The 26,419-nt window shown below is 38.0% G+C and overlaps 1 protein-coding gene across 5 annotated transcripts in view; it reads right to left on the bottom strand.

Moving 5' to 3' along the window:
• LOC130909351 (monocarboxylate transporter 4-like) overlaps positions 1-22,250 on the bottom strand; it is a 32,374-nt gene extending 10,124 nt beyond the window's left edge. The window contains exons 1-3 of one of the 5 annotated variants that reach the window (XM_057825696.1): positions 22,136-22,250; positions 3,855-4,103; positions 3,638-3,781 (exon numbers count right to left, since the gene is read on the bottom strand). In XM_057825696.1, the coding sequence (XP_057681679.1) occupies positions 3,638-3,781; positions 3,855-4,077 (367 nt within the window). In that variant the 5' untranslated portion in view covers positions 4,078-4,103; positions 22,136-22,250. Of the gene's footprint in view, positions 1-3,637; positions 3,782-3,854; positions 4,296-4,348; positions 5,649-21,615; positions 21,882-22,135 lie in introns of those variants that run through there. The other 4 variants (XM_057825697.1, XM_057825698.1, XM_057825699.1 and 1 more) reach the window with 4 other exon arrangements.
• Positions 22,251-26,419: the final 4,169 nt, after the last annotated feature.

Genomic DNA, 26,419 nt, shown 5'->3' with positions numbered 1-26,419 from the left:
TGCTTTGCATATAATTCATTCATTCATTCATTTTCCATGCCGCTTTTCCTCACGAGGGTCGCGGAGGTGCTGGAGCCTATCCCAGCCAACTCCGGGCAGTAGGCAGGGGACACCCTGAACTGGTTGCCAGCCAATCGCAGGGCACAAGGAGACATACAACCATTCACGCACACTGCATATAATTTTCACCCCAAAAAAATTTGAAAAAGATTTTTTTTAAATGATTTTTGTTTTTTTTTTATCGAAAATATTTTTTGTGATTGAAACAACTTTTTGGGGGGATTGAATGATTTAGACACACATGTCCTAATCATAATATGGCCAAACAAAAAAAGGATTGCTTCAATCAAAAAACTTTTTCAATGAAAAATGAAGTGTTCAAATGCAAATTTTTCAATGTCAAATAATTTTACGCATTCAAAAACTTTTTCTATGATTGAAATGTTTCCTTTTTTTTGATTGAAGTTATTATTTTTTAATCTATATTTTTTGAAGCAACTTATTTTTTGATGAAAATGTCCTAGCCAAAATGTGGCCCAAAAATAAACATTACTTAAATCAAAAAAGTTGCTTCAATCAAAAAAAAAAAACTTGACTTCAATCCAAAGAAAAAAAAATCAAAGAAAATAGCTTTCACGTGCATTTTTTTTTTTTTTTTTTTTTTTTTCATTTCAAATTTATTTTTGCATTCAAACACATTTTTTTTTGATTGAAGCTACATTTTTTGGGTTGAAAATATATATTTTGATGCAACTTTTTTTCAACTTTTTTTTTTGATTGAATAATAAAGACACAAATCTACCTCTATAGGGCTCCGCCCAGGGGATACAATTTTTGACTGGGGTAACTACATTGGCACGACACCAGCGGGCGTACCATATTCAATGGATGATGATCTTCGCGAAAAGTATTGCCTAAGCAGCGTGATTTAGAATGATCGAGAATGATGGGGGGGTGGGGGGACACTCATTGTCAACTTATTATAAATATTCTTGTAAGTTAATTTTATTGCTTACACTGCGTTTCGGGTTGATCAACATGTTGTGCCTTCCCTGCCCCAAAAGTGAAACTCCAACTATGGTTGCAATCCGTCAAGAGGACTGCAACCCGCCAAGAGGACACCTTTTCACCTATCTGTTGGTTACAAGTGCAGTCAATTGATTGCAGTCAGATGCTTCTTGGTTTCCCGGACCCCTCATTGCTTAAACTGGATCAGTTTTAACAAAGACCAGGACCCACTGCAACCCTTGAAGACCGCTTTACCCACCCCAGTGTTAGACCCTTTCAAGGACAGAAATCAGGTTCTATTCTATTCAAAAGTTGTTACTCAAGACCAGAGGTAGGTAGTAACGAGTTGCATTTACTCTTTTACATTTATTTGAGTAGCTTTTTGAGAAAAATATACTTCATAAAGCTTTTTACTTGTGAAGAAAATCAAATACTCTTGCTTCCCTACTTTGGGCCACACTAGTCGTTCAATTTTTCCACTTTTCTACATATTGACTTTATTTTGAACAGAGATGCCGACCAACAGTGGCTGTCTCAGTTTCACCAAACAGATGTTGCAACAACAACCACTTGACTCCATTAAACCAATCAGAGGTAACAATGTTTTTTCTCCACTAGAGGGCACCCTTTGAACAGGTGATGTTTCATAGTGTTGTTCCGGTCTGAATAGTGTACCGCACGAATGCTATTTTTAGACCGTACGTCGCCATCTTAACACTGAAGTGGGTCAACGTCGACACCTCCTCGCATATAATTAATGTAATTACTGCTTGTTTTCTGCTGTAATCTTTCAAAAATGAACATGCCGAGTAAACACTGCTGCTATGGAACTTGTAGAAACGATTCTAGACATTACGACATATGAAAGATGTTTTGTTCATTCATTTCCCGAATCCCAAAACTCAGGAGGAAAGCATGTGAAGGATAGATCAACTTGTGCGGACGTCAAAAGACCAGTTTAACGCCAGCAAGGTAACGCCATTCACCTTCATATGCAGTAAACATTTTGTAGTGGGCCATGGTCCTACAGAGGACGAAGAGGTAAGCAATTTTGATATTTTTACCTATTTTTTAGCGTGGCGTTTTGCCGTGCTGCTTCTGTCTGACAAAGACTAACCTGAAAAAAATTAAAATGGTATCTGACAGCCACTGTTGTTACCTTTTCTGTTGTAAAAATAACTAGTAAGGGGAAAGTGTAAATAAATTATAGAATTAAGATTTGTTATTAATGAAAAAATTAAAAAGTGTTGATTGACTGTCACTGAGAAGCATTTGCGATCGCTACACAAAAATGGCAATGTAAATTACCCCCAAAACGGTCAGAGACGCAAGACAACCAGAGGATATAATATATAAGAAATACAGGGCATATGGTGGTAAAGGATTGTTGAAACAGGAGACTGTCTATGTCAGTGGCGTAAGGCAAAGTGTCGATAAAAAAGCTACCTCTGAATCAGATCGGCTCTTTTTTCTGTCTTTTTAAGCCCTCGACACTCAAGCCATCTCTTTAGCTGAACATTTGTATGTTCTTCCACATCTCTACCAGTAAATTTGGCACCAGGGACATCATTTTCGGACAGAATTGGTAGGTTTAGCTCAGTAAACATCTCGTTCGTACTCTCATTCCAATGCATTTACTATTCGGGACAAACAGGAGGTTGACACGCCTAGCAACAATTGCTAACGTCATGAATAATAATGAACAAAAGTGACATGCTGCTTGTGGCATGCCATTTAATGTTTTTTTTTTAATATCTTTTTGGCCTAATTTGGTCATGTGATAGGTTGTAGTACAGTAATATAATAACAGTTCACATAGTGCTGAGAAAAAAAGACATTGTAAACAGTTATAATGTTACTCATTAATTGAGTATTCTTTTGAATAAATACTTTTTTACTTGTACTTAAGTAAATTTTTGGGTGACTACTTAATACTTGAGTAATATTAGAAGTAACGCTCCTCTTACTTGAGGAATTTTTTTGGCTACTCCACCCACCTCTGTCAGTTTTTGGTCATTAAAAAATATATATATTAACAATTATTATCCTATGCAGTGGAATTGGTTCTGGAAGTAGTTTCGTAACCTGAAGATTCTGTAAGTAGAGACGCGTTTTCCATGTAAATGCCCTAATCCGCCCCACCAAAATTCAGACATAATTCTTTTACAATTCATCAAAACGTAACAAATACATGTTACGATTAGATTATTACTCAATAAATACAAAATCAGAGTTGTGCATTATATTAAAAAAATCAAGAATGGAGTAAAAAAAATAAAAGGTAATACACTCATGTAAAGCTGTCGGAAGACGAGGGGCAAATGAAGAGCATGCTGTGATTGACACAAACAGTACATGTTCCTCTTAGCCAATTGGGTGCCAGGAATGCTAGGTAACAGCCAATGGCAGAGTAGCTATAAGCATGTTACGTTCAGTAAACTCATGGAGCTGTGAGTCGCAGCCCATACTGTATTTTTGCCTTTTGTATCCTGAAATTTCATTTGTAATAAGAGGCAATATTTTCCCGTTGAGGCGTCTTACCCTGAAAATTCTGTACGTAGAGACGTTCGTAAGTAGAGGTACCTCTACCTCCTAATGCTTAATTTTTGGCTTTGTGCTCAAACTCTACCTGTAATGACACCGGTGCAAAGGTAGATGTGTATGATGCTGGTTGCAAAAGAAGCCAGAATCATTCCCAGTGAGGCAAAGAGTCCGCCCACCATCATCACCGGTCGACAGCCAAACTTGTTCACCAACACGCTGCACAGAGGACCTAGGCACAAACACACCGGTTTATTGCGCCTTTCTGTTTCACGGTCAACCCAAGGCAAAGCGTGTGCAATCACCTGTGCCGTAGAGCATAGCGAGCAATATGGAAGATATCCAGGCGGTGTCACTGTAGCCCACGTGAAATTCTTTGATTAACTCCTTGAAGAAGACGCTGACCGCCTTGGGGAAGGCGTAGGAGAATCCGGTGATGACAAAGCAGCCGACTAAGACGGCCCAGCCCCAGCCTCCGTCCGGGGCCTTGATCCCGCTCGGTCCATCGTCCACCACCGCTCCCCCCATCTTGTTCGTGTGTTTCGAGTCAGAAGCTGCAAAATAGCGCATTAGTTCTTTAGAACACAATACTGTGGTATAAGGGTGGGAAGTGAACCACTGGGGTATCGCCCCAGGATTTGCGATAAAAGACACTATAACCATTATCTTACTATTTGGCGATACAATTATTGATCGTACGTCCTCAGTGTCGAGGAGTACTAAGAAATAACGTATTAGAGCGCAGCAGTAGGCCTGCGTGTTTTTCTTAGCCCCAGTCATTAGCACTCATTCAACCCACCTGTTCTGCACACCTGATCGTCATCATAGCCCTTACAGCAACTTCAGCGTTTGCAGTCATCTTCCCTTTTCCGGATTTACTTTCCTTCGCTGGTGACTTAACCCGAATTTCCGCATCAGTCGGAATGAACCCTTTCAGAACCCTAAAATAACAATGTTTAATGATGGAGGATACACTGCCTTCTGGTGGCAGCATTAGGTCTGGCTGGACTGCCGCCTTATATGACTGAAAGGCGGACTCGGAAGTCTGACTGGATGATGGATAGCTGCGCTCTGCTTTGGCCCACAGAAGGCTGTAAGTTGTTTCAGCTAATATATGTTTGTGAATGCATTTGTAATTAAGTTTACAGCTACAGTTTGTGGCGTTAAGTGTGAGCAATTTCGTTAGCATTCATAGCATTTAAGATAACGGACTTTTGTCAGCAGGGCCAAGAACCAAAAGTGGTATTTGTCATGTGGCAAAATTGATTTTGCTATGTGGCTTTTTTTTGCCATGTGGCAAAATGGACTTTGCCATGTGTTTTTTTTTTTTGCCATGTGGCATTTTTTTGCCATGTGACAAAGTGGATTTTGCCATGTGGTATTTTTTTTTGCCATGTGGCAAAATGGACTTAATGGATTTAATTTTTATTAGGTCTCCTTATTTCGTTTGGGGGAAAAAAAAAAAAAAAACGACTTTAAAAAATTATTCTTTTAACTTTTAAACAAATGACGTCACAATGAAAAACATGGTGTCTGTAAATAAGTCACAAATATCTACCTCATAACTATTGCTTAATTGTATTTATTTTTTTGCCGTTGTTGCATTTTCCCCGACATTTTAGATCAGGGGTCCCCAAACTAAGGCCCGCGGGCCGGATACGGCCCACCTCCACATTTGGTCCGGCCCCTTCAACAATACCAGAGAGTATTTTTGAGTTTTTTTGTTTTTTTTCAATAGTGTTATTTATTTCCTGGCTTTTTTTCTGTGAAGAACCCAGAGAAGGTTATTTGGTTATTATCTATTTAATTAATAGTGTTATTATTATTTATTATATTATATTATTATTTTCATTTTATTTACTTTTGTTCCATGAAGAATCCAGAATGGGTTATTTGATTGTGGCTTTCTGAAAAACAATACATTTTTACATTTAGGCACTCCTGCAATCGTTACTTTTTCTGTTACAAACTGACCCGGCCCCTCATCAGAGAAGGCAAAAGTTATGTGGCCCTCACAGGAAAAGGTTTGGGGACCCCTGTTTTAGATGATAAATAATCAATCCAAACAAAGACAAATTGGGGGGGTTACGTTTAAAGGGTAAATATATGAAAAAGAAAATCTCGTCAACTCCGCGATGTCTGCAATTTCTGCATCGCGACCCTTGTTATATAACCATGTTTCACCCATAAAATGCGGCTGTGGCCGTTCACAACTGTGTCTTGACACTCTGTGACACATGCTACATGGAGTTTTTGGATCGAAAAGAGGTAAGTACGCGATAATATCTAGTTAAAATTGTGGCGTCTTTAATTATGCTCTCTGTTTAATTTTTTTTTTTTTTTTTTTTTTTTTTAATTCAGTCCTGTTCAAAATTCTTCTTCCCCCATATACATATGGCGGAAAACACTCAGGTGACTTGAAGTTCCGCTCTGAGACCCCCAATTTAGCCAACTTTTAAAATTGTCCAATATGCATGTGTGATACATCACTGGAAAGCTTAAAATCTCAATTTTCTGGGGGAAGAACATTTTTGAGCAGTAGGGCTTTTTTTTTTTAAATATATTTTTTAAACAACAAAACCCTATCTGGAGGTGAGAGCACGCGAGAACAGCATTACAGACGCCATGGCTTTAACAAGATATTATCGCGTACTTACTTTGTTTCGATCCAAAAACTCCATGTAGCATGTGTCACAGAGTGTCAAGACACAGTTGTGAACGGCCACAGCCGCATTTTATAGGTGAAACATGGTTATATAAAAAGGGTCGCGATGCAGAAATCGAAGACATCAAGGAGTGGTCGAGATTTTCTTTTTCATATATTTACCCTTTTAAACGTTTTTTCCCCAATTTGTTTTGTTTGGATCAATTATTTATCTAACATATCGGAGAAAATGCGATAGTAACAAAAAATATATATATATATATATATATATATATATATATATATATTAGGGCTGTCAAACGATTAAAATTTTTAATCGAGTTAATTACAGCTTAAAAATTAATTAATCGTAATTAATCGCAATTAATCGCAATTCAAACCATTTATAAAATATGCCATATTTTTCTGTAAATTATATATATATTCTGTAAAATAAATTGTTGGAATGGAAAGATAAGACACAAGATGGATATATATACATTCAACATATGGTACATAAGGACTGTAGTGGGCATTTAACTCTACTGTCATTTAAATCTCTCTATGCTGTCCTCCCTCCGAAGCGTCTACTTTTTCCAAAGCTAGACGGCTAGTGAACGACGCCTTAATAATTAGACTTCTTCCTTTTTCATCTGATTTATTAATAAAATGGCCTCAAACTATTGTCCTCTTTAGACCGTCGTAAAACTACAAAAAAAAAAGTACACAAGCATTGCATTAGCAACAACGTTAGCTTAGCACGCTATACAGGTTCACTAAACATAAACAAAAAGCGTCTCATACAAAAAATATAACATTTCGCTTACTAACATAATATGTACATTCTTTACAACAACCATACTTACGGACAAATCTTGTCCAAGGATCATATAAGCACAACATTATCAGCCCGAGACGTCGTGCAGCCATAATGAACTGGCAAGAAAACAATAAACCATGTCGCAAAGCGACCACAAGAGTTCGCTGTTGGACAGCACAAAAAGCCTTGCTGTAAAACTTACCAAAAGGCAGAATACTTTCTGAGCGGGACATGTGCGTTAATTGCGTCAAATATTTTAACGTGATTAATTTTAAAAAATTAATTACCGCGCGTTAACGCGATAATTTGACAGCCCTAATATATATACAATTAAGCGATAGTTATGAAGTAGATATCCATTACTTTTTTACAGACGCCATTTTTTTCATTGTGACATAATTTGTTTAGAAGTTTAAAATATGTGAGTGAATAATTTTTTTTAAGTGTTTTTTTTTTAAACCGAAATATCAGACATCAATGAATGATTCTAAGCTAAAAACGACAGACATTTTGAATAATAAATATTATTAATTACCTTCGTTTTATGGCTGGGTTGAAACAAAAGCGGTTGCGCGACGTCTGTAAACGGGGGTTATCAGGGTAAAATGGACAAATTAAAAATAGTTCGGGGGCTTCATGGGCCATGAATCTGCTATGGCAGCATATAGACATATTGTTCTAGCAAACACAACAGTTCTTATGGCTTAAAATACAGCAGTTTCTTTTCAAGAGGGATGCAAGAGCAGAAACTGCTTTTTCAGTCTTGTCTATGTTTTCCGCCATATACTAGTATATATACGGTATTTTTGACCGTTTCAACCTTTGATGGGAACCAGACCCGAAACATTTCCTGCTTGTGCCTTTGCCTTGCTTGACCCCCCACCCTGTGCGAACAATCCCCCAGACTTCACTGAAAGACAAGGGTTCTTCCTGTCTTCATGTCAGAACAAACTAAAACAAACACAAACCAGGGAACAAACGGACCTAAAAATACAGAACTCTGATCAAAACAGTTCTGAAGGTTTATTGTGAGTGACTTCCTAGACACGCAACTACGGAGTAGTTTTTTTCATCAAATACTTTTTTTTTTTTTTTTACTTTAGTAAATTTCGACTACTTTTATTTGGACTTGAGTAATATTATTTTGAAGTAACGCTACTCCTACTTAAGGACAATTTTTGTTTAACCACCTCTGCTTTTTACATCACTACATTTTGCAGCAGGTATCTGTGCTTTTTACTCCACTACTTTTCAAATTGTCACCTGCGTTAATCGTTACTTTTGATTGTCTTCTTTTTTTGTCATTGTTGATTGATAGTTTCATTTTCATACCTCCGGCGCGATCGATAAGCTCTGTGCAACTATACTGTAACTGAGCACTAGAGGCAGCGACACCAGTACAAGCAAGATTGGCAGGTGAACAAGATATTAACCAATAAAAACCACCACTCTTGTACAGTAGGTGGTGGTATGCACTAGTGCCGAGACGATTAATCGATTATCTCGAGTATTCGATTAGAAAAAAAGATTCGAATTAAATTTTGCTGCTTCGAGTATTCGTTTAATTAAAGTGGTGTTGCAATAGTTTGTTTTTGAAAGTGTTTGCATTTAGTTTTATTGATTTGGGTGGCTAGACTGACCTCTAGTCTGCCTTATTTTACATGGTCGAATCCAGCTCCTCCCTGTTAAGACCAACATAAGCTAGGTTTTTGTTTGAGCTTGTTTTTTTTAAATGCATTCATAACTTAGTTTAAAGGTATATTTAGCCAATTTTTGTGGGAATATGTGTCTGAACCATTTGTTAAGAGTGTTGTGTAAAAAAAAAAAAAAAAAAAAAAAAGTATTTTATAGTATTTAAGCTAGCGGACTTTTGCTTTGTAAGTTAGCCAATTTTTCTGTTGTTGTACATAAATCTTATTTTATATACTGTTTGAGGCTCAGTCCAGGTATTTTAATTTTTTTAGGTTCTGTATCCGATTACTCGATTATTCGAACTAACTAGTTCATCGATTAATCGACTACTAAAATAATCGATAGCTGCAGCCCTAGTATGCACAATATACTTGCTTGCAATCCACAATTAAACTGAGTTTTTGAGCTTGTGAAGCTTCTGTTTACAGTGCAGTCAATTTCATTGCTGGCATTTTCTATTCTGCGCAGTTTTAAATGAGATTGAGCAGTCAATTTTCTGGTTCTTTGAATATTGGCTCAGATCTCTGTTCAGGTTATATACTATACTGTGGTATGAAAAAGTGAGCCTTTTGAAATTTCTCACATTTCTGCTTAAAATCACCATCAAATGTGATCTGATCTTTGTCAAAATCACAAAGATGAAAACGCAGTGTATGCTTTTACTAAAACCACCCAAACATTTATAGGTTTTCATAATTTAATGAGGATAGCATGCAAACAATGACAGAAGGGGGAAAATTGTGAACCTTCTGCCTCAGGTGACTTAGAGCAACTGAAACCAATTTTTACCAAACACTTTAAGTCAGGTGTGTGCCCAATCACTGATAAGTGGTTTAAAGCTGCCCTGCCCACTATAAAACACACACCTGGTTTAAAAAAAAATTAAAAAAATTTAAAAAAGGGTCTTGATAAGAAGCATTGTCTTATGTGAATATGTGAATCATGGCTTGGTCAAAAGAGCTGTCTGAAGACCTGCGATCAAGGATTGCTGATTTGAATAAAGCTGGGAAAGGATACAAAACCATCTCTACAAGTCTGGATTTTCATCAATCGACAGTCAGAGAAGTCATCTACAAATCGAGAGCATTTGGCACTGTTGCTTCTCTCCCAAGGAGTGGCCGTCTACTAAAAATGATGCCAAGAGTTCAGTGCAGAATACTCAGAGAGGTATAAAAGAACCCTTGAGTGTCTGCTAAAGACTTAAATCACTGGCACAGTCCAATATATCTATGCACATATCAACTATATAATCAAACTATGGCCAAGAATGATGTTCATGGGAGGACTCCATGGAGGAATCAACAGCTGTCTAAAAAAAAAAAAAAAAAACATTGTTGTTCGTTTAATGTTCGCAAAAGGCACTTGGACACTCCACAGAAGTTTTGGCAAAATATTTTGTGGACAGATGAAACCAAAGTTGAATTGTTTGGAAGTAACACACAATATCGTGTGGAGGAAAATGGAACGGCTCATCAACAGCTCATCCCCACCGTGAAGCATGGTGGCGGGAGCATCATGATTTGGGGCTGTTTTGCTGCCTCAGGACCTGGACAACTTGCAATCTTTAATGGAATGGAATGAATTCAAAAGTTTATCAGGATGTTTTGCAGAAAACCCTGAGGCCGTCTGTCAGTCAGTTGAAGCTAAAATGAGGATGGATGCTGCAACAAGACAATGATCCAAAGCACAGAAGTGAATCAACTTCAGAATGGTTTCAGAAGAACAAAATACACGTTCTGGAACGGCCAAGTCAAAGTCCAGACTTGAACCTCTGTGAACCGCTGTGGCATGACCTAAAGACAGCGATTCATGCCAGACATCCAAGGAATCTGACTGAACTACGGCAGTTTTGTAGAGAAGAATGGGCCAAGATTAGTCCTGACCGATATGTCAGACTGATCTGCAGCTACAGGAAGCGTCTGGTTGAAGTCACTGCTGCCAAAGGGGTGGCCAAAAATATTAAATATGATGGTTCACGTATTTATTTTTCCCCCTTCTGTTATTATTTGCATACTATCTATACTACCATAAATGTTTGGGCAGTTTTAGTTAAAGCAGTTTTTTTTTCATCTGTGTGATTTTGACAAAGATCAGATCACATTTGATGGTTATTATATGCAGAAATGGGAGAAATTTCAATAGGTTCCATTTCATACCACTGTATTCACAGAGCTAAGTCACACAGCCCACTCTTCCACCGTCTGCACGCTGCTGTCACTTTTCCGAAGAAAACAACGACAAATAGCTTTAGCTTGTGCTAAGTTTGGTTTTCGATTCATTCCGCACCTTTCAAAGTCGCTCGGTCAATCCAACCAGCCATTGCTCGCTTGGCGCCTCGCTCGGTACTGTATTAAAAATGTTCAACATTATATCCGTCCTTCTTTATCTCACAATGGCTCCTGGGATATGTAGTCTTTTATGGTGCTTTCGGTTTGGAAAAGCACAAAAAATGATGGGAATGTGGACATATAAACATGCAGCGTTTTAATAGTTATTGATTAGGGCAATTAAACTCAAATGAAATTATCCCATTTTACTTGGTCGATTGACTTCAAGTTAAAACGGGCGTGAGCTTCAACTTCCACACTTTCAAATCAAACCAACCTGCGGCACGTGGGTGACGTAATTACAGCGCGACGAGGCTTCAAAGAGGATATGCGTAATTTTGTCGCCGCCGACACGTTCGGTGTTAAATGGTTAATCCATCGACAGGGGACCGCTACGTCAGGATTTTACGACACTGTGCGCTGGTCCTCATGGGAAACTGTTTTCCTTAAAGCAAAACACTACCGCTTTTGTCCACCTGTGTCGCTAAAATCGACCAAAACTGTTAAGTTACCTGGTGTTGCTTTAAGTCCATTTTTCTTCGATACTTGTAATTTTTTGCCTGTTTAGCTGTACTTCAGTTAAAAAAAAAAAAAGTACTTCATCTACCACTGTGCATTGGAATTGGTATTGGACGCTTAAAAAAAAATGGTATCGTTGCATCACTAGGTCTGTAAATTGTTTCACAAGCAACCTTCCAATGGCGTACCGCACGCATGCTATTTGTAGACCGTGACGTCGCATCGTAAAGCGGAAGTAAAGCCGAAGTGGGACATTATAGACCCGCCCTCGCATAGAAACGACGTAATTTGTGCTACTTTTCGCCGGTAATCTTTCAAAAACAAACATGCCGATCACACATTGCTTTTTTTGAACTTGTAGAAACGAGTCTAGACATTACGACACATGAAGGGCGTTTTCTTCATACATTTCCGGAAACTAAAAACTCGGGAGGAAAAAATGTGAAGACCGAATCCACTTGCGCAGACTTTAACACCAGCTCGGTGAATCCATTCACATTTTTTATGCAGTAAACATTTTGTTGCTTTGGCATGGTCTTTCAGAGGACAAAGAGGTAAGCCATTTTTATATTTTTAACTTATTTTTTTTAGCGTAGCGTTGTGCCGTACGGCTTCTGTCTGACAATGAATAACCTGAAAAGAATTACATTGGTATCTGACTGCCACTGTTACAGTTTCTGTTTATATATGTTTATATATATATACAGTGCTTTGCAAAAGTATTCGGCCCCCTTGAACCTTGCAACCTTTCGCCACATTTCAGGCTTCAAACATAAAGATATAACATTTTAATTTTTTGTCAAGAATCAACAACAAGTGGGACACAATCGTGAAGTGGAACAAAATTTATTGGATAATTTAAACTTTTTTTAACAAAAAACTGAAAAGTGGGGCGTGCAATATTATTCGGCCCCCTTGCGTTAATACTTTGTAGCGCCACCTTTTGCTCCAATTACAGCTGCAAGTCACTTGGGGTATGTTTCTATCAGTTTTGCACATCGAGAGACTGACATTCTTGCCCATTCTTCCTTGCAAAACAGCTCGAGCTCAGTGAGGTTGGATGGAGAGTGTTTGTGAACAGCAGTCTTCAGCTCTTTCCACAGATTCTCCATTGGATTCAGGTCTGGACTTTGACTTGGCCATTCTAACACCTGGATACGTTTATTTTTGAACCATTCCATTGTAGATTTGGCTTTATGTTTTGGATCGTTGTCCTGTTGGAAGATAAATCTCCGTCCCAGTCTCAGGTCTTGTGCAGATACCAACAGGTTTTCTTCCAGAATGTTCCTGTATTTGGCTGCATCCATCTTCCCGTCAATTTTAACCATCTTCCCTGTCCCTGCTGAAGAAAAGCAGGCCCAAACCATGATGCTGCCACCACCATGTTTGACAGTGGGGATGGTGTGTTCAGGGTGATGAGCTGTGTTGCTTTTACGCCAAACATACCGTTTTGCATTGTGGCCTAAAAGTTCAATTTTGGTTTCATCTGACCAGAGCACCTTCTTCCACATGTTTGGTGTGTCTCCCAGGTGGCTTGTGGCAAACTTTAAACGAGACTTTTTATGGATATCTTTGAGAAATGGCTTTCTTCTTGCCACTCTTCCATAAAGGCCAGATTTGTGCAGTGTACGACTGATTGTTGTCCTATGGACAGACTCTCCCACCTCAGCTGTAGATCTCTGCAGTTCATCCAGAGTGATCATGGGCCTCTTGGCTGCATCTCTGATCAGTTTTCTCCTTGTTTGAGAAGAAAGTTTGGAAAGACGGCCGGGTCTTGGTAGATTTGCAGTGGTTTGATGCTCCTGCCATTTCAATATGATGGCTTGCACAGTGCTCCTTGAGATGTTTAAAGCTTGGGAAATCTTTTTGTATCCAAATCCGGCTTTAAACTTCTCCACAACAGTATATCGGACCTGCCTGGTGTGTTCCTTGGTTTTCATAATGCTCTCTGCACTTTAAACAGAACCCTGAGACTATCACAGAGCAGGTGCATTTATACGGAGACTTGATTACACACAGGTGGATTCTATTTATCATCATCGGTCATTTAGGACAACATTGGATCATTCAGAGATCCTCACTGAACTTCTGGAGTGAGTTTGCTGCACTGAAAGTAAAGGGGCCGAATAATATTGCACGCCCCAATTTTCCGTTTTTTATTTGTTAAAAAAGTTTAAATTATCCAATAAATGTTGTTCCACTTCACGATTGTGTCCCACTTGTTGTTGATTCTTGACAAAAAAATTAAATTTCATATCTCTATGTTTGAAGCCTGAAATGTGGCGAAAGGTTGCAAGATTCAAGGGGGCCGAATACTTTTGCAAGGCACTATATATATATATATATATATATATATATATAACAACTTTAGTAATGGGGAAGTGTAAATAAATTATAGAATTAAGATTTGTTATCAATGAAAAAATTTAAAGTGTTCGTTGGTTGTCACTGAGTAGCATTTGCGATCGCTACACAAAGCTAACTAAATTACCCCCAAGAACAGTCAGAGACGTAGGACAATCAGAGGATATATAAGAAAGACAGGGCTGATGGTAAAGGATAGCTTGTTGAAACAGGAGAATGTCATTGTCAGTCGCGTCGATAAAAAAGCTAAGGCTATGCTTAGGTCGGCTCGTTTTTTTCCCTCTTTTTCAGCCTTCCACACTCAAGCCATCACTTTAACTGAAAATGTTTATGTTCTTCCACATCTTTGCCAGTGAATTTGGCACCAGGCATATCATTTTGAGAGAGAATTGGAGACACATCTCCTTCGTACTCGATTTCCATTCATTTCCTATTAGGGACAAACGGGGGCTTGTCCCTACTTAGCAACAGTAGCTAATGTCATGATTATTCATGAACGGAAGTGACGTGTTGCTTGCAGTACGCCATTACACTTTCTCATCTAGCATTTTTACTTTTTTGTTATTCAGCTTTGCGCGACCCTTTTTTGCCCCCCAAACGTCCGTCACCCATGCACTATTCTGTCCAGAGCCAAAGAAATATCAGCACCATTACTAATTTAAGACCACTGGACAAACACATGCACGGCACGCACATAGAGCATGCAGCTATCAAATGGAACATTTCGCATCCTAAGCAGTCGGATGAAGGGACGCCAGATACTAACATGCTTTGTGTGTACTTTTGTGTGTGTGATAGTTTCATAGTAAAGCCTTTTGTTTGACCTTGCGTCTACAATACACCATTAATTTTGAGTTACAGTAATATTTAGTTGTTGTTTTTGTTCTTTTACAGTGCCATTCATTTTATTGTTCTCCAAAAACAGCAGTAATATTAATAACCCTCAGGTTTTTTTTGTTTGTTTGTTTGTTTTTGTGTTTTGGCTGTGAACAAAAATACAATTTCAAGTCTAACCAAGGGCGTAGGTTTGCATCGGGATGGTAGGGACTTAACACTAGCAACTTTTCAGGATGCTCAAAATGTCCCCACCAACTTTTAAGCAACCTTATTTGCATTATATAATGACTTCAGCTATATAGTTCATTTAGATTGTCTTCTACGGTGGCCGAGAGGTGTCAGGCGAAATGCAAAGTCCAAACACTTTGCAAATAGAAAAAAGCAATTGCAAAAGAAAAAAAGCACGAATGCAAACTGCCACAACACGATCCCCAATTCCTAAAGCGCGATTGCAAATTGGCAGAAGGACGAACCCCGATTGCCGCAACACGACAGCAAATGGCTCGCAGCACAACAGCAAATAGCTCGCAGCATGAATGCAAAAAACTCAGCAAAATCCAGCAGCATGATGACAAGATGATCCAGAAGTAAAAAAAAAAATTTTTTTTTTTTTACAGCTAAGCTGCCACACATGCATTGAAAGTGAAAGTGGGCCAGAACAGTCAGGAACGCAGTTCCGGTATAAGATTCAGGGCCAGAAGGCTGTTCCGGTACACGGTGCTTTGATTCCGAAAATATGACAGCAACTTTCAAAATGCTATGTTAAAAAAAAAAAAGCTAAGCTGCCACACATGCATTTCATCCCCAAGAAGAAAACAATCCACCAACATCAGATTTACGTACACAAGTGTTAACAACAGGCATAATAAAGTGCTTGTGTAGCATAATCCGTTTCCACCAATATTATGTATTTTATTCCACGGACGGCATGGAGGTTTCCCCAGCTGCTGCAGTTATCTGAGTTTGACGATGATGCGTCACATCAATGTGCGAATGCACGAAGCAAAGCAAAACGCCTGGACTCATTTATCCCTTCAATTGGCTGACATACTGTACTGACATGTGATCAGCAAAGATGGTTAGCTCTGATTGGTTCAAACGTGCATGTTTTCTGGAACAGCAAGAAAAAAAAAAGGTTGTTGAATTGATGCGACAAAAAAAGGGCAATGCAACATCAAATGGATTAAATCTTTAAGAGCAAGGAAAGAGTTGAGGAGGCTTATTTATCATATTTAGTTTTATTTGCTCTGATGGGGAGGTTCAGAATATCTTGGCTGTCAATGTGCACTTTGGACTTACAGTGCCTTGCAAAAGTATTCGGCCCCCTTGAATCTTGCAACCTTTCGCCACATTTCAGGCTTCAAACATAAAGATATGAAATTTAATTTTTTTGTCAAGAATCAACAACAAGTGGGACACAATTGTGAAGTGGAACAACATTTATTGGATAATTTAAACTTTTTTAACAAATAAAAAACTGAAAAGTGGGGCGTGCAATATTATTCGGCCCCTTTACTTTCAGTGCAGCAAACTCACTCCAGAAGTTCAGTGAGGATCTCTGAATGATCCAATGTTGTCCTAAATGACCGATGATGATAAATAGAATCCACCTGTGTGTAATCAAGTCTCCGTATAAATGCACCTGCTCTGTGATAGTCTCAGGGTTCTGTTTAAAGTGCAGAGAGCATTATGAAAAGCAAGGAACACACCAGGCAGGTCCGAGATCCTGTTGTGGAGAAGTTTAAAGCCGGATTTGGATACAAAAAGATTTCCCAAGCTTTAAACATCTCAAGGAGCACTGTGCAAGCCATCATATTGAAATGGCAGGAGCATCAGACCACTGCAAATCTACCAAGACTCGGCCGTCTTTCCAAACTTTCTTCTCAAACAAGGAGAAAACTGATCAGAGATGCAGCCAAGAGGCCCATGATCACTCTGGATGAACTGCAGAGATCTACAGCTGAGGTGGGAGAGTCTGTCCATAGGACAACAATCAGTCGTACACTGCACAAATCTGGTCTTTATGGAAGAGTGGCAAGAAGAAAGCCATTTCTCAAAGATATCCATAAAAAGTCTCGTTTAAAGTTTGCCACAAGCCACCTGGGAGACACACCAAACATGTGGAAGAAGGTGCTCTGGTCAGATGAAACCAAAATTGAACTTTTAGGCCACAATGCAAAACGGTATGTTTGGCGTAAAAGCAACACAGCTCATCACCCTGAACACACCATCCCCACTGTCAAACATGGTGGTGGCAGCATCATGGTTTGGGCCTGCTTTTCTTCAGCAGGGACAGGGAAGATGGTTAAAATTGACGGGAAGATGGATGCAGCCAAATACAGGAACATTCTGGAAGAAAACCTGTTGGTATCTGCACAAGACCTGAGACTGGGACGGAGATTTATCTTCCAACAGGACAACGATCCAAAACATAAAGCCACATCTACAATGGAATGGTTCAAAAATAAACGTACCCAGGTGTTAGAATGGCCAAGTCAAAGTCCAGACCTGAATCCAATCGAGAATCTGTGGAAAGAGCTGAAGACTGCTGTTCACAAACACTCTCCATCCAACCTCACTGAGCTCGAGCTGTTTTGCAAGGAAGAATGGGCAAGAATGTCAGTCTCTCGATGTGCAAAACTGATAGAAACATACCCCAAGCGACTTCCAGCTGTAATTGGAGCAAAAGGTGGCGCTACAAAGTATTAACGCGAGGGGGCCGAATAATATTGCACGCCCCACTTTTCAGTTTTTTGTTAAAAAAGTTTCAATTATCCAATAAATTTTGTTCCACTTCACGATTGTGTCCCACTTGTTGTTGATTCTTGACAAAAAAATTAAAATGTTATATCTTTATGTTTGAAGCCTGAAATGTGGCGAAGGGTTGCAAGGTTCAAGGGGGCCGAATACTTTTGCAAGGCACTGTATATTCCATTTAACTCTGCATAATATGTCATTTGAACTTATTTTTCTGAATGTATGTTACTTATATGTTTATTATTTAAAATATATATATATATACATTTTAATATACATCCTATGTTCTTAAGTACCGGTAGTTAAAATTGAGATTTGGCATTTAGTATGTGAGGAAATGAGGGAAAATAAAAATTGGAGATGGTTTGGGTTATTGCTGTTTTTGTTAACTTTTATTTTTGCAGATCATTGAAAAAATTTGTAATGAAAATCAGTTTTTGTATGTGTTATACAAATAACTGCTAAAACAGTTTTCTTTGCATTTCAGTAATTTAACCCCTTCTTGCCAAATGTATCACATTTGATACACTTAGAATTTCATGATTTTGAGACTAATTCAGAATTTTGAAATATCTTTCCTCAACAAAAAAATGGATGCAAGTCAAATAATGCATCTGCAAGTTCCATGAGAAAAAAAACAGGATTTAGCAAGGGTTATAGATATTAGAGTGCTTATTACACATATATTTTATTTCTTTTTTACAAATTTGAAAAAAAGGTTTCATTATGACTTTATTTTTCAAATTTTGTGATTCCCTGACAATTGCTTCATATTGCAGGCATTAAAGGGTTAAGAGGTTTTAACCCCCCCACCCCCCCCACCCCCCCCCACCCCCCAAAAAAAAATCGATTCACCCTTAGATGCACAAGTTTCTGGACCCTACACTCTTCCATAAGTGGGTCAAAAATGACCCATATTAGAACCAATGTGTTTTTATGCCATTTTGGTGAAGAATAATCACTTGTATATTAATTAGTATGATATTTAGAGCCACACAAGAATGATTTCATGCTTGAAATGTCTTTGTGACTTAATTAACTTTTTTTTTTGAAAGAAATACCCAAAAAACAGAACAGCAATAGACTTCATCCTTCATTGTATTTTAGCATCAATGATGAAGAGCTCCCAAGCATCTTTTTGGTGAGACAGCGGTGCTAAGCCCTTGTGGAGGCACTGACTGATTTCTGAGGATATTGTGGCTCTGTTTTCTGCCCTGGGTGGGAGGTAATTCTCTAGTAAGAGCTCTACCAACTCATTCTGTTGGCCATGATTTGGACGCTTTCTTCTTCAGAGAACACATAAGTGGAATCTTATGAGTCAGACTGATCCTGTTTAGTTGGATTTTGGTGGACAACTGCCACTGCCACCTGGACAATAGTCTGGGTCCTCATCATCAGAAATTTCGGATGCTTGAGTCCAACCCTGTCCCTGCCTCTTCATCATCCAACATCTGTAGGACCATTTCAGCTGTAAATCTAGCACAAATCTGATTTTTTCGTGTTTTTCCGACTCAACGGGAATAGTCGCGTAAAAGTGGACCATTTTCAAATTCGATCCAGGTCACTTTCGTATGTGGCTAAAATCCCAACCGGGCCACATTTTTCCAGAATGTGGCTGCTGTCCGAACTCTCAAGTCCCCCAAATTTGAATTCATGCAGCAATTAACATCAGCAAAGAGCGAGAGAGACAGGGTGCTACGGTAGCTGTGCATTAGCGTTAGCGCCTAGCTTGAACGCGGCTTTTTGGGAAGGAGCGGGCTTGACAACAGTCATAAAAAAATAAAATGGGTTGAGAATAAGCCTGACAATGCTCGGTTTTCTCTCTGTTCCAATGCTCCTGCGCATGCGGGCCAGTTTCATCTCGGACTGCGAATTAGAGCGCATGTGTGATACTTGAGCAAAGGCAGTCTGAACGGGTACGCCAAAAAAACAGATATGGCAAAAAATTGGAATTGTGCATTAGGACCTGCGGTATGAACCTAGCCTTAGTTAGCTAGCTAGTTATGAAATAGGTTTGTTTGTTGATAAATAATAAAAAAAGAGTCATGAAATACACACAAAATACTATATGGACATAATACTTACAGTACACGTATCAGCTCTTGCTGTGTAAAATAATCTTCTTAAGGGATGTCACTTTTTACATACCTAGTCTGTGTGGTCCACGGTAAATTTATTCCTTACAGCCAAAGTTGATAAGAATGAAAGATTCCCATTGGATTCCATAGAAAATGCATGAGGGTCATTTTTTACTCACTTGTGGAACCTTAGGGTAGTAATACAAAAATGACAATTTCTTCAAATGTATGAAAATTTCATCAAAAATTTGAATGGCATTATATCAAAAACATGTTTTTTGAGAAATACCTGGAATATGAATTGATAACAATTTTTAAATTCCAAAGATATTTCAAGAAAACAACCTCACCAGGTCATTTTTGACCCACTTATGCATCTAAGGGTTAAATAAATTAAAAAAAGAAAGAAAAAATAAATAAAAATTCTGGCTCAGTGGCAACCTTCCCGTCGGGGAGTTCCAGCTAGAAATTCTAGCCACTTTCACCCCTGGTTATACTGTAAATTTGCAGTGTGAAAGTTAGTCCAGTGTAATTCAATTCAGATTCTACATTAATCATTTAGCCTATCAATCGGTTAGGTTCTTATTAGTGAGAAATGTAGCCCTGACCGCCATCAGGTCCTAAAACTCACGTTACGACGAAGAAACAAGAAGTAATTTGCATTTTTTTTGTAAATAATGTCTACCCAGTGGCGCCACCAGGGCCACCCCTATAAATAGGTTGGCCACCCCCACTGGCCACCCCGCTTGCCAGTATATCATTAGATTGTTGTAGCATCAGTTATGCATTTCTTCCCAAATGAATGCATTTATTTTGTTTTGTTAAATGTAGGGCTGTCAAATTTATCACATTAAAATTAAAAATTAATCATGTGAAAATATTTACCGCAATTAACGCATTCGCGGTACGACTCATTCACGCGTTGCCGCAAACAGCCTACAATGGCGCCGTTTTACTTATATACAGAGATAAGAGGCAGAGTGGAGTAGATACAAGCATTCATTGGGGCCGTGCTTTTGATTGGCAAAAGCTTTGTCTTCGCTCCCACAGCAGCTATAAATATTGTGGGAAGCGACGTGGGGAAGAATGACAGGAGGTTATCTTTTTCTTAACACCCTGCAGTGTACCCAACGCAGAGAAGATATAGCATTTGCAGCCACCACACACAGTCATTGTTGCACCACTTCCCAACATGCATTTGGGCAGAACAGTTAGGTCGCTACAGTATCATTTACTGAAAGCTCAACAAATACACAAGATGGCAATATTTAGTCACAATATACAAACTCACATTTATCCTTTAAGAATTACAAGTCTTTCTATCCGTGGATCCCTTTCACAGAAAGAATGTTAATAATGTTAATGCCATCTTGTGCCTTTATTGTTATAATAAACAAATGCAGTACTTATGTACACTATGTTGAATGTATATACTGTATCTTTTCCATCCCAACAATATTTTACAGCAAAATATGGCATATTTTAGAGATGGTTTGAGTTCCGATTAATTACGATCAATTCATTTTTAACCTGTGATTAACTCGATTAAAATTTTTAATCGTTTGACAGCCTTAGTTAAATGTACACCTTATGCCTATGCTAATATATACGTAACACGATAAAATAGAATTGTTGTGGAACTCAAAATGTTGACTGGACAGTTATGGACTATGCACATTATATCATTAGTAACATCAAATATTACACACAATACACCAAAGTATATCAGTAGCCGTGTCCTTAAGTCTTTCTGATAGTTTTCCCCTGACCTTTTTACAGGCAATACTATGATGAAAACCTGAAATTATGGCTTTTTGTTTTGGCCACCCCTAGATTTTAAGTGGCCCCATCTGGCCACCCCTATGAAAAATTTCTGGAGGCGCCACTGTATACAAGTCAAGCCACACACATGTACAGTAAATAGCAACCTGCACAACGCCAATGCTTCACGGGTCCTAAAACTCGAGTTTTAACGAAGAAACACGAAATGAGTTGCAATTTTTTTGCGAATAATGTGCAAATATTTACCTCATTTGACTCGTTTCAAGTGGCGTCCGTTAGCCTTTCTATTCTGGAATACGCCGGCTGCCTCTTTGACGTGTTTCCATGAGCGTGACGTCACGTGGATGATGCAGCTCGCTCGGCTGCCTGCCTGGCGTACGTGAGGACCGCGGCGTCTCTCCTCACGGGATGTTGTCAACTTTTATTTACATCGTTGCTTAGCGCGTATTTGAGAATTGCTGTGAAATTCTTACGTTATCCGACCGTTGCGCATTCTTTTCAACCTGAAATTGACAGTTTTTTTGGACGGAACGATACATCGTGTTCTTCTCATGTCATGTCATTTTTGACCATCCAATACGAATGATGGTGACAACAAAATACGATTCCAAATAACCCTTCTTTTGGCATTTGAATCACCCTGTTTATGTTATTCAAATCCGTCGTTTTCGCGACCTGTTGCTTCTTCCGCATATAATTGGAGGCGGTTGTCAAAAATAAAATGGGAATATTAAACAACAACAAAATCGTAAGAGAAAATGCCTACCTGGGGAGATGCTGTCTTGAGCCGCTTCAATACAGACAGAGCATGTGAAGGTGCCGTCGTCACTGCGTGGTTTTATAAACGGCGGCGCTCTGACGGGACACCCCTGGGACTTGTGTCATAGTTACATCACTCCAAAAAAAAAAAAAAACCTTTGTTGTAATCATGTGAGCGGAAAATATCATTTTTCCTATTTTATTATAATAATAATATTAATAATAATAATAATAACTACGCTTCTAATAATGGATGTTTATCATGTCTATGCCAACAAATATGGTTTTTTTTTTTTTTTTAATATAGTTTTGTACTCGTTAAACGTGAATATTCTATGTATAGTCACTTGTCTGTTTGTTATGTGGTATCCCAAAAATAAATAATCGATGGTCTAGGAACCATTTATGTTGCGTCTGTGCCGTGGGGAAAGATTAGATTAACAGACTCGAGGTTACCTTGGAAACCTCGACCCGTTCAGGAGAACTGACCCATACAGTTAATATGAGAGGAATTTCTTTCACTAAATCCCTTTCATATGACGTTTATTGTATAGGACGTTTTTTTTTAATCGATTCAAAAGCGGCATTGATTTCAAGAATGAAATTGAAGGCACGCTGAATGATTACAAAATAATACTCATCATTGTGCTGTACGCTCGAGGAACTGTTTATCGCTACGTGTGTGTAGCAAGGGAAGAATTCACATACGTGCGGTTACTATGGTAACCTCTCAGGAGCGAACGCGTCGTACAGCGAGTTGCGTGAATGCAAAGCTCCTTACAAATAATCTTTTTTTTTATTCCTGTCAGCAATTTCGGCGCATAAACGTTTCAAATTTCAAAATGTGCCTCGTCCGAATTTTTTTTATTCAATTCATATAATCTCACATATATATTTTTTTAATCATAAAATAAACACACACAAAGGTCAGAGGTGGGTAGAGTAGCCAAAAATTTGACTCAAGTAGCGTTACTTCTAAATATTCCAAAAGTAAAAGTAGTCATCCAAAAATTTCCACAAGTACAAAAGTATTTGTTGAATTGAATACTCAAGTAATGAGTAACATTGTGAGTAAATGCTTACAATGTCTGATTAAAAATGTTTGTTTGTTTTTTCAGCACAGCTTCATCTATATCAGGGGTGCCCATTACGTCGATCGCTAGTGTTCAGGCACGTGTAGAGGGGGCGGAGGGTGCTTGAGCACCTGCTCGTTTGCCCCTACGTGCCCCTTTTGACGAGCCTTTTTTTTTTTTTTTTTTTTTTTTAAGCCTTCTTCGTGCGTCTCCTTATTCAGATTTGTTTCAAGACTACAGTTACAGTTAGACTTCACTTTGATGGTTAATGCAGTTATTGCAATTTTGTTGTTTTATCACAATAGATTGGTTTATTTACATCTCAAAAACCAGAAGCCATTCATTTACGAATGTGATTGCACTTTAGCTGACATATTTAAATGTTCAGATATTAAGATTTGAATGAGGCAAAATTTTGCTTTTTTTCTCAAATATATTCTTTGAGAAAAAATATATTTTTTTTTGTTTATATTATATACCGCCCGTTATTATCGCATTAACGGGTGGCAATTAATTTTTTTAATTAATCACGTTAAAATATTTGACTCAATTAACGCACATGCCCCGCTCAAACAGATTAAAATGACAGCAGTGTAATGTCCGCTTGTTACTTGTTTTTTTGTTGTTTGGCGCCCTCTGCTGGCGCTTGGGTCCAAATGATTTTATGGGTTTGGGGAGTGAGCATGGTGTAATTAATGACCTCAAAAATGGCGAGCTACTAGTTTATTTTTTTGATTGAAAATTTTTACAAATTTTAATAAAACGAAAACATCAAGGGGGTTTTAATATAAAAATTCTACAACTTGTACTAACATTTATCTTTTAAGAACTACAAGTCTTTCTATCCATGGATCGCTTTAACAGAATGTTAATAATGTTAATGCCATCTTGTTTATTTATTGTTATAATAAACAAATACAATACTTATGTACCGTATTTTTAATGTATATATCCGTCTTGTGTCTTATCTTTCCATTCCAACAATAATTTACAGAAAAATATGCCATATTTTATAGATGGTTTGAATTGCGACTAATTACAAATAATTAATTTTTAAGCTGTAATTTACCCGATTAGAAATTTTAATCGTGTGACAGCCCTTATAGTTATAATCATTTGTTTCGGATGTACTGTAATATTTTCTGTATGAAATTAATTTGGTGTTCAAAAAGTCTTTTTTTCAAACTTGAGTCTTGAAAAAGAGGGGGGTCGTCTTATAATCAGGGCCGTCTTATATTCGGGCCAATACGGTACATATTATACATTTTTGCATCTGGAGAAAATACTTGTAAAATTTTATAGCAAGTACTTTTTACTTGAGTAATTTTTGTCTTCGATGCTTAAAAAAAGGGAGTACTTCATCCACCACAGCAGACTGAGACAGCCACTCTTGGCATCGCTGGCAAAACATAATAAATCTAATATGTAGAAAAACGAAGAAAAATGTAACGACTAGTTTAGCCCAAGATAGTAAGAGTAAGAGTAGTGGTTTTTTGGCAACTCGATCACGTGACGTCCATGTGCGCATGAAATACGTCGAGATAATCCGGTAACAAATATAACGTCACAGCTCAACTTTACAGCACACTAGTTTGAACATTTGAACTCTCGCAGTGTTAAATCAGGCAACAAAGGAGCACATTTCGACAGGGAATTTGTTCTACTTGCAATGCTTGTGAAATGTGTCCCAGGATATCTGTCGCCAACTGTACACAATGGAAGTTTATGGATTTTCAAGTATAACTAAGCTAAGGCATTGTACCCCGAAAGACATGATGACTGAATGTGAAATTGCAGCCACATTTACTGTTTGTTTTGCTTAACATACCCCAGTCTATTATACTGAATACGATATAATGGTGGGGATTAGGGTTGTTCCGATCATGTTTTTTTTGCTCCTGATCCGATTCCGATCGTTTTAGTTTGAGTATCTGCCGATCCCGATTGCTTTTTTTTTTTTTTTTTTGCTCCCGATTCAATTCCAATCATTCCCGATGATTTTTCCCGATCATATACATTTTGGCAATGCATTAAGAAAAAAATGAATAAAACTCGGACAAATATATACATTCAACATACAATACAGAAGTACTGTATTTGTTTATTATGACAATAAATCCTCAAGATGGCATTTACATTATTAACATTCTTTCTGTGAGAGGGATCCACGGATAGAAAGACTTGTAATTCTTAAAGGATAAATGTGACTTTGTATATTGTGACTAAATATTGCCATCTAGTGTATTTGTTGAGCTTTCAGTAAATGATACTGTAGCCATGCCCAAATGCATGATGGGAAGTGCAACCATGACTGTGCGTCGTGGTACCAATTGATATCTTCTCTGCGTTGGGAAATAACATGAGGAGTTAAGAAAAAGATCAACTATTACCTTTCTTCCCCACATTGCGTCCCACGATTATTGTAATTGTTGGGAGAGGGATTGTGAGGCTTTAGCCAATTAAAAAAAGGCTCCAAAGGCTGCCAAAATTCACTCTACTCATTTTACGCTGCCTAGCTCTATATACTGTATGGGTAAAATGGCGCCATTATAGGGGTATAGTGGGTCGTGCATTGCATGCGTTAATTGCGTTAAATATTGTAACGTGATAAATTTTTAAAAAAATAATAATTCTCGCCGTTAACGCGATAAATTTGATAACCCTACCTTAAGCTTAAACTAAAGACTCTGGAAGAGTGTAACACATTATGTCTGTAACGTTAAATACAATTAGAAAACGATTTAATTTAAAAAAATACTATATATATATATATATATATATATTTAAAAAAGACATGTCCGATAATTTTTTGCTGATTCCGTTACTTTGAAAATGATGTGATCAGACCCGATCACATCTCTAGTGGGGATGCTTTCAAGTTTCAAGGAAAAGCTCCCTCACAGATAATATGTTTATTTATTTATTCTCAATCACTTCACATAGACTCACTTGTTCCAACCCTGAAACGTTTCAAAAACTGACTCGACACATCAAAAAAAAAAAAAAAAAAAAAATCAGGATATGATACGCACAAATGTTTTTGCCACCAAAATTTGTCAAAAACATCCCCATTTGGAAAAAACGTTAAGATTTTTTAATTTCAAAATGCATCTCTTCCTACTTTTGTTCTAATTCATATCATTTAAACAGCAAAAATGTCTTTATTCCACCCCCCCCACCCCCCCCAGTCAAAATGGATTAGACATGTAGTGCCGTCA

This window comes from Corythoichthys intestinalis, chromosome 21, assembly GCF_030265065.1.
Source record: "Corythoichthys intestinalis isolate RoL2023-P3 chromosome 21, ASM3026506v1, whole genome shotgun sequence".
Taxonomy (NCBI): Eukaryota; Metazoa; Chordata; class Actinopteri; order Syngnathiformes; family Syngnathidae; genus Corythoichthys; species Corythoichthys intestinalis.
The sequence above is the reverse complement of the archived record's forward strand: the minus strand, read 5'-3'. Positions and strand labels throughout refer to the sequence as shown.